Genomic DNA, 12,938 nt, shown 5'->3' with positions numbered 1-12,938 from the left:
CATGTGAATAATTGTACCTCGTTGTGCAAGCCTTGAATCAGGGGCGTAACTACTATTAGGCAAGGGGAGGCAGTTGCCTGGGGGCCCCCACGCCTCGAGGGGCCCCCCAGAGGCAAGTCACATGACTATATATTGTGGTGTGTGTGTGTGTATCAGCGAGGGGCCCATTTTAAAATTTTGTCTCTGGGCCCACTCCAGCCTTCTTACGCCCCTGCCTTGAACATAATGTGTGAACAGGTCTGGTGAGACTAACAAATCAGCATGTGTTTGGGCCAGACTCACCAGAGCTGCCCTAAAGTCTTTGCAGGATTGGGTCGAGACGAGAGATATGGCCGTATCGCATCCTTGGACCTATGTCTTGATGGGATGAAGGCCAGTGAAGGAGGCAAAGGGAGACAAAGGCAGATGGAAAGGCAGGAATGGATCGGGTGCCGGAGGAAATACTGAAGCAGAACCAGGGTTGGAGAACCAAACCAGGGGAGGATTACTGCAGCTGTGAATCGAAAAGTCGATTCTGTCTTCGAAGCAGATTGCTCTGGGAGTGGACTGCTGTGACCAGTCTTTTGGGGTTTTTTTTGTTTGTTTTTTGCTGCTGAGAGACTTCAGGGCAGTCACAATGATCCCAGCTGTGCTTTCATTTTAAGTACAGTACAGCAGAACAGATGGAGAAGGGGGAAACTGAGAGAGCGAAAGGGTGAATTCTCATGTTCATTGCTGAGATGGCAAAGTCATCACAAGGTGACTTATTTCTGCAGAACTGAAGAGATGGTAAATCTCCAATCTTGCCACATGATAGCGCATAGAGAAGAAATATTGCATCTGGAAAATGACAGCTAGAACTCCCCATGAAGCCATGTTACTTCACTGAAAATAGTGCAGTGTGGATATAACCTAACACCAGCGGTTCTCAAACCTTGGGTCCCCAGATGTTGTTGAACTACAGGTCCTATCAACCCCAGCCATAATGGCCTGTGGGCATTATGCCTGAAGATTAGTGGAGTTGTAGACCAACAATATTTGGGGATCCAGGTTTGAGAATCACTCGAGTTAGGCTATTTTGAGACTTTGTGATCATGAGATGGGAAATAAATTAAAATCAGTGAACATCCAATAAGACCTCAAGTTAATATATGTGTTAATTTAAATCACATTTCCAATTGTTTTTTCTATAGGAAATGCAACCAATGACAAAACAGAAAGCAAAAAGAAAGGAAGACCAAAGGCAGACAGCCAGGCCCTGAAGGATATTCCTGTAAGATTTTAAATTTACTTTACCTTTCTGGTAGTGCGGCAGGAGAGAGGAAAAGGGTCAGCGCAGTTTTGTTGGATTTGAACTTATGAAGTTGTCTTGTGCTGAGTCAGACCATTGGTCCATTTAGTCCAATGCGCTATCTCTTGACTGTCATTTAGAGGATGTGCAGAACTGGTTCCATTGTGAACCAGACTGCCATGAACTGGGCTGGTTTCGAGTGGTTCAATTGCGAACTGCTTCAAACTGTTTTGAGCTGGTTCATTGAACCAGCCCGACCAGCCGATTGGTTTGTCTGAACCGGATCACATACCCACGGTTCTGTCTGAATTTGGCTCGAATTCAGACCGAATTGCACACCCCTACTTGGAGGTTCTCTGAGATCTCAAACACAGGTCTCTCTCAATCCTGTTATCTGAAATGATGGAGAATGAAGCTGGGATCTTGTACACAGAAAGCATGTTCTTCTCAAAATGCAAGAGCTGGCCAGCAGATGGTGCTGTAAAAATTGCATGAGGTCCCTGCTTGGCATGTGTACAGAAAACAAGGTCGTGCTAGGAAGGAGTGGAAGCCTGAAGGAGTATGTGTACAGGGAGTAAGACTGCACTTGGAATTTGTGCAAAACCTCTGAATAACCCACACTTAATTTTGGTATGGGAAGCTCCCAAGTAAAGGAGGAGAGCAAATGGATGGCAGGCGCACCAGTTCTCTCAAAGTGGGGGAGTTCTGGCAGGTTGGATGGAGACAGTCATGTCTGATTCATTCATTCATTCATTCATTCATTCATTCATAGCACAGTACCTCCAGTGACTGTTGCTCATGTCTGTCTTGTGTTTCTTTTTAGATTGTGAGCCCTTTGGGGACAGGGATCCATCCTACCTATCTATCTATCTATTTATTTCTCTATGTGAACTGCTTTGGAAACTTTTGTTGAAAAGCGGTATATAAATATTTGTTGTTGTTGTTGTTGGTTTCTTTCATTATTGTAAACCACCTAGAAACTTTGGTAGTGGGCGGTATAGAAATATGTTAAATAAATAAATATGGAGGGGGGGAGTTTGTCTTGGATTCAGATTCCTCTTTCTTTTCAGTAAATACTGGTATGACCTATATTTAGCCTCTATCTTTTAAGGCATCTCCTTACATTCAGAGTTGCCTTCTGTTTGGGTAAATAGGGTATTTGCTCCATGGGTGGAAAACCAGCATATGTTATTCAGCTAGGAAGTGTAGGGAAATCCTTCTTGGAAAGGTAGCATTAGAGGCAATTATCCCTAAGACCACACCACAGAGCCTGCAGTTGTGCATTGCAGTGTTCCCTCTAACAGGGATTCCCAAATGTTGTTGACAAATCCCAGAATCCCCAGCTGCAATGGTTTTTGCTTGAGGATTCTGGGAATTGTAGTCAACAACATCTGGGAATCCCTGTTAGAGGGAACACTGGTGCCATGATATCTTCATTCATTAAAGAACCCCTTTGAGCCTAGGGTTCCCATCCACGGAGGAGGCTGTACCAGTCATCTGCAGTGATGGTGCTGCAGTGATGGCTGAGATATGGTCTTTTAGTCCATGAGCCAGCTGGGGTGGTTGGTACCATCTGGTGGGACAAATACTTATTGTAGTTTCTGACGAGGAGTTGGGAAACAGACAATATCATTGCAGTACTTTCAGTGTGTTCTCATGCTTTTATTGTCCTGACCATCGGGCCCGTAGTGGCCAAATTTGCAGTGGTGTTTTAAACACTTTAAAAAATTATAAAGGCACAAACACCACTATAAAATGTTATCGATGTTGTCAGAGGAATAGCAATGAAAATGGGCAGGAATATTACTGCAAATATTACTCCAAATATTACTCCATGGAGAGAGGACAACAATTTGTTCATTGTTGCCCTAACCCCACTCGTAACTTTTACCCTCACCCTTTTCTCTGTGCAGAAATGACTGCAACTTTGCCCTAATCATTTGGTGGGTAGGAATAACGAAGGGGTGATAACACAGAGAAAGCTGTAAGTGCAATAATGCTGTCACCTGTTTTCCATCTGTAGGGGTGTAGACATTGGATTGGGACCCAGGTGTCTTACGGGAACAAAGGCTGGGCTTTGCCCTGTTGTGTTCTGATTTGTGCTGTTCAGATCTGGTAAACAACAGGTTGAATAGCCTGCTAACCAGCTATCGTACTCCTTTGGGTGTTTTGTTCTTACTCATGGTGAATTAGGTAGAGTTTTTAGGATGTGCCCGAACCGTGGCTTGAACCGCGGTTTGAGCACCGTTTGGGAGTGGGAGTTTTAAGAAAGAGGAGAGCAGGTCCTTACCTGCTCTCTGCGACTCTGTGCAGCTTCCTGCTGGGGCGGTGCTCAGCCCAAGTATCCCCCCCTCCCCGCCGCGCGACGCCAGCATGCACATGGCGTCCACACGTGCATGGGCACCATTTGTGTGGTCAGCAACACGATGTAAGGGCCTGCTCTCTTAAAGCTCCCACTCCCACTTCTTAAAGCTCCCACTCCCAAACTGTGCTCGAACCATGGTTTGGGCACATCCCTAGTGTTTTTTGGCCATGTGCTATATGGATGTCTCTTCCCCACCCCCTTATCTCCTTTTTCCAGCTGCCTCTGATGAACCAGTGGAAAGATGAGTTCAAGGCCCATTCCAGGGTGAAATGCCCCAACTCAGGCTGTTGGCTGGAATTCCCCAGCATCTACGGCCTGAAATACCACTACCAGCGCTGTCAAGGGGTAAGGAGGACAGAGGTCTGTGTTCCATTTTGGTGACCCACATTTACAATTATATTATTTTCAATGCTGAATATGTCTGTCTCACCTTACTTAACCGTGCGTTTCCAGGACTAAGAACCTAAGAGGAGCCTGAACACAGGGCTGTTTAGTCCAGCATCCTGTTTCCCACAGTGGCCAATCAAATGCATCTGGGAAACCCGCAAGAACAAGGCTAAGAGTAAATAGTCGGATTAGGAGCTGCTGACACACTAAGCCCAAGAAGACCTTAAAACCTAGTCAAGGTCTGCACCAGACAGGAAGCCTGTTATACTCTTCCTGTAGTAAGGAGAACCAATGACAGGGTTCAGGGGGCCGGTCCAGCATAGTGTTCTCTCTAATTTTTTTCATCTGTTGGCGAAATGAGTTTTGTTCTGGGCGGCAGTATCAAGGCAGTGTGTGCGCACCGGCATTCAGAGTGGGGCCTTCCTGATTCAACCTGAGCGGAATCCAAAATTAACTGAATGGACATCAAAAAATGTGTGCACGTGCATATACGTGCACACCTTAGAGGGAACAGTGGTCCAGCAGTGAAGTATCACCACAAGGGGCAGTGGTAAGCAGAGTCCCAGTCTAATGCCCTGGGGAACACAAGCACTGTGACTCTATGACTGTAGTGCTGCGGTGAAGAAATTGTCAGAGGCAGGATGCCTCTAAAGACCAGTTGCAGGGGAGTAACAGCAGGAGAGAGGGCATGCCTCGGCTCTGTGGGCTTCCCAGGAGCATCTGGTGGGCCACTGTGGGAAACGGGATGCTGCACTAGATGGGCCTTGGCCCTGATCCAGCACGGATGTTCCTATGACACAGAGTGTGGAAGTTAGTAGCCTGAGAATCTCAGGAATAAGAAAGAATTGCAAGTTTCTGGTCCTTCCTATTGTAAAAATCAGCTTGCAAGGGTCTGGGGTACATCTGGTACAAATCAGTGTTAAACCGGTTTGTGAGATGGCTGTAAATAATTTATGCAAACTGTATGTATTTATTTTTGAGTGTATTAGCTGCCTGTCTACAAAGTCCAGGCAAATGCATACAAAGCTTTTAACAAATTTTAGGTTTTAATCTCTGGTTTATTTTTAAATGGTTAAATTGTTTTAAGTTTTTGTATATGTTTTTAACTTGTTTTATGCTATTGTTAACCGCCCAGAGACGAAAGTTTGGGGCGGTGTACAAATTTGATAGACAAATAAATAAATAAATGTGCTTGATTTGCATAAATCTAGGCAAGTTGTAGAATGCAGGTGTTTTGGTAGCATAATATTTTGGTGGCTAGTTTTTTGCAGGACTGCAATGTTTAGTTAACTAATTAATTAACTAATTATTAATGTTTTGATCAATTAAAAAAGTACCCCTGATTAATTGGGCTGCAGATTTTTTAAAAAAGTGTTAATTATATTAAATGTAATTTCTTAGAAACCTATGGGGGGTGAACATCTTCCTCCTTCTCCTCACACAAAGGAGAGGCCTCTTTGGACACATGGATGTCACATCTCAAAACCAAGAAAGAACATTATCTTTTCTTCCTTCAGAACTACTCCCCCTCCACTGATTTATACAAATATAATAATAGTACTTAGGATCTGTATAGTGCTTTTGAGAGTGAAAAGCATTTAACCTATGTTTTCTTGATGTAATCTTTACAACAAACCTGTAAGGTGGGCATTATCCTCATATTCCAGCTAGGAAGGCCGAGTGGGAGTGACTGAATTGATTCGAGTTAATTAATTCATTAGCTTAGTCATACAGTTAAATCAACTAAGGCCTTAAATGCAACCCTAGCTTCTAGCACAGTGTTTAGCCTGGAAGACCAGAGAGTTTCCTTGAGGCCTGATTTACACATGTGGTAAAAACAGGTGGGAGCAAAAAAGGTAGAATGCTGGGGTCGTGGTAGAATGGACTGTACCACTACAGACTGTAGATGGGAGGTACCACTGTTGAACGTTCCTTTGCTGAACAAGCTCCCCACAAGTAGAAAGCTAGTATAGCAAGAAGTGAAGTAGGCTAGAACTTTGCGCCTGAATGTGATGGCTTTCTGTTTGTTAAATTTCCATGGGCACATGCAAGAATGAGACCTGCAGCCCAAAGTTGTGCAATCCACCCTACCGTGTCAGGATTTTTCTGCCTCCTCCTTCTGCCGCGTGTGGAAGCCAGCCTTCAGCCTGTGCTCCGGTGCCACCTCCTTCTCCCTCTGTCTGCTTTCTTGCAGAGCGCCATCGTGGAGAAGCGGACCTTCCCTTGTCCCTATTGCGAAGCCGCCTTTACGTCCAAAACCCAGCTGGAGAAGCACCGCCTCTGGAACCATCTGGACAGGCCATTGCCAGCGGCCGCGCCCCCATTGGAGAACAAAGTGCAGAAAGCCGCTGGCAAGGCCGGAGGCAAGAAGAGGTACAGGAGAACCTCACTGATTGCAGAGTCACTATTTGCAGTTTCATGTGTCCGCTGTCGGGTAAAGGACACCCGACCTTGGTATAAGCGGGGGGTTAAATCTGTGGGGCAGGGGTGGCCAGAAATGACCTCAGAGGTCATTTCTGGCCTCCATTTTGACACTGAGAGCCTGGCTCATTTATTTCAAATGGGCCAAAAATGGTGATTTGGGGCTGATCTGTGGCCAATTTTCAACTCTTGGGGGCATTGTTTGACTGCTGAGGATGCAGGGAGCACGGTAAGCAGGGGTGGAGCCACCACTGAGGGGACTGGTTCAAAGAACCCGGGCCGCCACCAATCAGGCCACGCCTGGTGCCCCTGCTACGCCCCCTGCGTCTGACGTCAGATGCCGGGGGTGCGGCTTCGCCTCTAAACGGGACCGTACACCCTGTTTGGGAGGAAATGCCAGCCAGCGCCACGTTCACAGCACGGCCAGGAATGCAGCGCTGGCCGGTATTTGCTCTCAGATAAGGAACATGGCCCCGTTTGTAAGCGAAGCCGCGCCCCCTGCTCCTGGCGTCAGATGCAGGGGGAGTGGTGGGGGGAGCCGCTACAATGGGAGGAACATGAAGAATTCGCAATATTCGGCTGATTTTCAACTCCTGGGGGGCATTTCTGGACTGCTGGGGTCCTGTGGAGCACACTAGGCCACCCCCTACATTTCTAGGGCCTTTTAGCCCCATTTTAAAAATGAAAATGGCAAAAAAGGGGCTGATTTTCCTCTCTTGGAACCTAACCTCCGCAATCCCATTGCACCAATAACCCAGTATTCTTGTTTTCCGTATCCACGGTAGTAACGGAGAACAGAACCCCCACAAATCCTGAGGTTCTCCTGTATTGTTTAGTGGCTGAGCCAGAGAAGAGGGGAAGCTCTCACGTGGATTGGGGTGGGAGAACCTGCTCAGCCACGAAGCTGTGATTTCTTGACGCTGCTTTGCCTCAGCCCCATGTGCTTTGCCCTAGAGCCGCCGAGGGTTCAGCTTCCTCCACCGTCCATCCCAAACAGGCAAAGATGGAGAAGGCTGTTGCCCTGCAGCGCCCCGAGAACGGAGAGTGCGCGCCCATGAACCAGGGCAGCCGAGAGTCCCAAGCCAAGGCAGCTGGTGGCAGAGTGGAGGCGGCTACCCCAGCCACACAGCCGTCTGGTGGCCGGAGCTCCAAACACCATGCGAGCAGACAGGCTGCTGTGCAGGAGGAAGACCCCGAGAGGATGAAGCACAGTAAGACTAGAGCAGGGTTTCTCAGACTTCTGACGCCTCCAGCCTCAGAGGCAAGAAGCAGTTGCAGGAGAGAGGGAGGGCATGCCCTCACCTCTTGCCTGTGGGCTTCCCCGAGGCATCTGGTGGGCCGGTGTGGGGAACACGATGCCGGACTAGATGGGCATTCCTGGGCCTGATCCAGCAGAGCTGGTCTTATGTCCACCTGGGGTTCAGGCCCCACCCCTTCCCCAAATGTAGAATTGGAGCTACGCTTTACTCTTCCGCCTGAAAACGTTGGCTGCCGTGCAAGGAGCACCTTGCTCCTTTCATGAGGCAGTGTGAGCTTGTTGCCTCAGGCAGCAGGTGTCACTGGGACACCAGCAGGGTGGCCAGATGCTGCCGCTAGAGCAGCTCTTTGGGACTGGTCTGCCCCTCACATGCTTTCCAAAAAGCCTCTCTCCTCACACTTCTCACAGAGCTTTCAGGAAGCACAAAGGGAGAGGAGGAGGAAAGCACGCAGGGAGCTGGCAGTCACAGGACAGGCCCTTTCTGCCCCCCGCCCCCCATGTTGTTTTGTGCGCACACGCAAGCGCGCATTAGCCAACACACCCCCCACACACACACACACACCCGCATGGCCATTAGTGGCAAGACAGACATGCTGTCTTCTTGCTGTTTCCATGCGTCTCTTTGTTCACATGTTGTTCAGGTTGGGTCAGGTGCATTTTTTCCCTACCTTGCTCTGAGCAGAGCAAGAATGGACCCGACCTGACCCAAATGGCACGTGAACGAAGTGCTGAATGGAATCAGAGCTGCGAAAGGGCAGCAGGTCCGTCTTGCCACTAGCAGCTATGGGTGCAGGGAATGTGGAGGAGGACGAGTGTCTGGGGGCCCCCTGGAGGAGTGGAGGGAAGTGGGGGGTGAGCCTCTGGTGGCCCCCAGAAGTGCTTGGGGCGGTGGCCTAAGGACACTCACCCCCTGCCCCCTGGTGTTCCATGGCAGCCATGCTCCTGGGAGGAGGCTGCCAGCATAACCTTCCCTCCTCCCTGTCCTCTGAGCCACTCTTAAAGCTCTCACGGTTGATTTGAAAAGGGAGCTGGCCTCCCCCACCATGGGGAAGGCAGTATTTGACGCCTGAGGCACTATAATGCCCTGGGCTACCCCAGCTGAAATGGTGCAGAAGTCAAGCCTGGTCCATCCCTGAAGCAGAATGTGGCGATGAAATGCCGCAGTGGCAGAATGGACCATGCCACTTCAGACCGTGGGTGGACGACTGTGTTTTTGAATGCTCCCATGTGTTAAGAACACCCAGTAAAATTGAAAACCAGCCCAGCAGGGAAAGGGCTGCTGGGATAGAGTCTCCCAGCTGTGCTAGTTTTCTGTCTGCAGGGAGTTTATTTTCACATGGGATGGTATTCAAATTGATATCCCCTCCAGCAGTCTGAAGTGGTGCAGTCCACTTGACCACCTGGGAACTCTGCTAGCTCATGGGTAGGCCAAGCCCAAGATTCAGAAGAGGCCACGCTCTGTGTCTCTGCATGAGTCACCAATCTGGACACGCCTCCTGGCTGGAAGTCAGGCAGCCCAGGATGGTCACTCATGCAGAAATGCAACAGACAGCCTCCTTGGAAGGCAGGGGATTCTGCTGGCCATATCTGAAAAGTCAGCGGGGAGACTAAGCTGGACTGTCTCTAGCCAGAAGATGCAGCCTTTAGGCATGTCCTTAGCCCTGTGGCTCAAGGAAAGAGAACAAACTATGCAAAACAGGCCACCATTTGCAAACCGGCTTAATTTGGATAAGTACAGGATAAGGACAGCTGTTGTGTTCTGAACTCACCATGCAGGTGTTTGACCAAATTTTTATCTCTGATTTCTCCTTTTCGAGTTAGGAAGGAAACAGAAAACCCCTAAGAAGTTTACTGGGGAGCAACCGTCCATCTCAGGAACATTCGGACTGAAAGGTAAAATACAAGCTGGCCTCATTCTAACTTGTGGACCTTCTAGAGCAGGGGATCATAGGAAGCTGCCCTATACTGAGTCAGACCATAGGTCCATCTAGCTCAGTATGGTCTACACAGACTGGCAGCAGCTTCTCCAAGGTTGTTGTTGTTGGACTACAAATCCCATCTTCCCCAACCAGAATGGGGAAGCTACAATGGCTGCCACTGTGTCTGGGGATGCTGGGAGTTGTAGTTCAACAATAACTAGGGACCCAGGGTGAGGAATCCCTGTACTAGTGCAACACTAGTCTGGGTGTAAGTCTTTAAAACAAAACAAACTTACTATTGCTGAAGTATTGCAGTCTACTGCAAGTTACCCAGATACCCACCAGATCCTGTTCTACCTTCTGCGTTCCCCCGCTCAGATGCAGAGCTTTTTCAACCTGTCTGGTTTCAGGAAAGGCCTCCCACGTTGACTTTTCTGCCATTGAACTCCTTGTGTTCAGTGAAAAGGAACTTATCCTTGGGGGCATACTCAGTTCAGTGGAGCACTAGGTAAACCCTCCTGGGCCTCACTGTTCTCTTTACATGAAACACACACTGTGGGAAAACATCAGCAGTGATGGGCAAGCTGTCATTTGGGGAAGCTGGGCCACCATTTTGGATCTTGTCCTTAAGAAACCCTGGGGTTTCCAGAGGTACTGTCTGAACGCCTCTGCTGTCCACGCTCTCCACGGGGAACAAGCCTCCTGTCCCCATACAGTCCTTCCCAATTTGCTTATTCTAAATTAATCATAATACAGGCAACCCTTGTTTTTGGCAGGGTTATGTTCCCCCCAGTCACCGCAAATGCTGAAAATGACGATATTTGGATCTTTGCACCTATAGGAGGTACTACAGAACCTAAGCCCATTGTTCGCATAGGCGTAAGGCTTCAAATATTGTGGTTTTTGGCATTTGCAGCCCGCAGTAATGGAAACCAGGTCTGTTTAGCCTGGCCACAAATAGCCGAAACCGTGATTGCGGAGCCCGCAAAAAACGAGGGTCTCCTGTGTTTATTTATTTAACGTATTTATATACTACCTAAAACTTATGCCTCCGGGTGGCTTACATAAAACAGTACAAATTAAAACAAATTACAGTTTTTAACATTGTGTTTAATTTTAAGTTTAATTAAAGCCTGGGTGAACAAATGTGCCTTTAATGCCTTTTAAAAAAATTTCAGAGACAAAATTGTACAAAGGCAGTCCCACACAGAGCGCATTACATTCATATAGCACTTCAGAATTGACAAAGTGCTTCTTTTGCATTACTTTGTTGAATTCCCTTCAACCCCCCTGTAAGATAGGCGAGCATTATTGTCCCCATATGGCAGCTACAGGTGAGGGGAGACTGTGCTGAAAGGTTAAGGGTCCCCAAGTGAGTCGGTGCCAGAGGCGAGAATTGAACCTGATTCATTTATCCATCTCATCCCTCTTTCACTAGTTTATTTATAGATGGCTAAATCTGGAGGGGAGCATTTCAGTGATTTTTGGGGGAGGAGGAAGTGGTGCCTTGGTGGTGGTGGTGGTGAGAGGGTGGGGTGCATCACCATTTCTTCCCTCAGAATGATGCTATGTCATTGCAGAGCTACATCCCATGGGGGTTTTGTGGGGGGGGGGGTTTGCCAGCTGCCAGCAACTGGGAGGAACACCATCTCCACAAAACAGGCGGTGACAAAACCTGGGTGGTTGGGGGAGAGATTCCAGCCCCCTCTTTTTGCTCCCCATCTCCCAAAATTCTGAGCTCACAGTGGCCGACATGGCGGCAGCAGCCAGCCGATGGCAGGGACTCTCTGGGTTCATTGCACAATTTGAAAGGCAGCCCCGATGATGTAGCGATGGGGCTCTTGCGAAATGACTTCGAACTGCTCCCAGGTGGCGCTTCCATTGGAAACAGTGGAAAGGAATCCTGCCCTGTTGCCCGGAAGCGCTGTGAAGGCATTCCGCAGCAGCCCCGTTGCTATGCCGTCTGCCTTTGCAGTTGTGCAGCCGCCCCAGCCAGTCGCTCCCATCGACAGAGGGCTGCCCCGTCCCGCCGGCCACTGTCTTCAGACAACGTGCAGCTCCGTGCTGATTCTCTCTGCAAACCGCTCCTCTTTCGCAGGGCTGGCAAAAGCTGAGGACAAGGCAAAAGCACATCGGGCGAAGAAGCTGGAGGCGGCCCTCAGCAGCAGCAGCAGCAACAACGAAGACTTGAAAAAGAAACTGCCGGGATCCAGCGTGAAAAAGGAGGCAGCTCTAACTTCGGCAGCTCCTTCTACAACAGGTGGGCCATTTAGCAGAAGGCTTCTGGTGCTGGTTGGGGTCCCTACGGCTCTGTATTATTCCCCTAGAACAGAGGTTCCCAACTGTGGGTCCTCAGATGATGTCGGACGACAAACCCCATCATCCCTTGGACTTTGTGGCAGGGGAGTTGTAGTCTGGCAACATCTGGGGACTTGAGATTGAGAGCCCCTTTTCTAGGATATTGGGCCTCTTTGCACACTGTGGTTATGTAGGTGTACATGTCTGGATATTACAAACAATGGCTGCAGGCATATTTATCATACAGCTGTTTTAGTAGGGAGCTGGGATTGGTTCTAGCTTCCCAACAAAAGTCCTTTGATGGCAAATATAGGTGTGCTTCACTCACGTAATTTATCAGATTTGCATACCACTCAACTGACAGGTCCTTGGTTTAGAGAGAGAGAGAAAGGGGTGGGGGAGATTAAAACCAGATCTCAAACAAGAATACAAATGCAAATCAACAGAGACAGCATAACATGTGAAACTGAACTGAGAAACCTCAACTACAAAATAAATGTGAAGTGTGCAGTGACAATCTAGTCTGTGGGAGACCTGGATTTAAGTCCATGCTTAGCTATGGTGCTTAGATTTGCTTGATGCTTTCCATTTTAAGTGAAATTTAAATAAATGATTCCCCGCCCCCAGGTACTCCAGAACATGCCCAGATTTAAATGACAAGCGACAGGTATAGCATCAGCAATTGCGGATGCCGCATGTAATGCACATTTAAAAGACCGAGGATCCCTGCAGTGTGTATGGAAGCAAAATTGGGAAAAGAACTTGGACTGATGCTTCTATGTACATTGTGAGGACACTTGGCCATTTAAACATATGTGAGCTGTTTATTTTTTCTGACACCACAGGGGTGTACTTCAACGCTGAGCTGCATTCATGCTGATCAGCAACAACATCAACAAACTCTCAGCATTAGAATTTTGCTCAAAATTTGGGCAGTTGTGGGAGGAATTAAAACTGCCCGTTTGGCTTATCCTTTATTTCACTGCCGTTGCCTGTTTCATAGGGGCAGCAGCGGAGAAC

General features: G+C 48.4%; 1 protein-coding gene across 7 annotated transcripts in view; it reads left to right on the top strand.

Annotated features, from left to right (window-relative positions):
- The window catches only part of ZNF512B (zinc finger protein 512B), a 64,319-nt gene that overhangs the window by 25,547 nt on the left and 25,834 nt on the right, over positions 1 to 12,938 (top strand). For 4 of the 7 annotated variants that reach the window (XM_053248915.1, XM_053248920.1, XM_053248921.1 and 1 more), the window contains 6 exons: positions 1,173 to 1,252; positions 3,852 to 3,995; positions 6,217 to 6,395; positions 7,398 to 7,654; positions 9,517 to 9,594; positions 11,719 to 11,880. In XM_053248915.1, coding sequence (XP_053104890.1) covers positions 1,173 to 1,252; positions 3,852 to 3,995; positions 6,217 to 6,395; positions 7,398 to 7,654; positions 9,517 to 9,594; positions 11,719 to 11,880 — 900 coding nt within the window. The remainder of the gene's footprint in view (positions 1 to 1,172; positions 1,253 to 3,851; positions 3,996 to 6,216; positions 6,396 to 7,397; positions 7,655 to 9,516; positions 9,595 to 11,718; positions 11,881 to 12,938) is intronic. The other 3 variants (XM_053248919.1, XM_053248917.1, XM_053248916.1) reach the window with 3 other exon arrangements.

The sequence above is a fragment of the Hemicordylus capensis genome, chromosome 4 (assembly GCF_027244095.1).
Source record: "Hemicordylus capensis ecotype Gifberg chromosome 4, rHemCap1.1.pri, whole genome shotgun sequence".
Classification (NCBI taxonomy): Eukaryota; Metazoa; Chordata; class Lepidosauria; order Squamata; family Cordylidae; genus Hemicordylus; species Hemicordylus capensis.
Note: the sequence above shows the minus strand (reverse complement) of the source record. Positions and strands in the feature narration are given on the sequence as shown.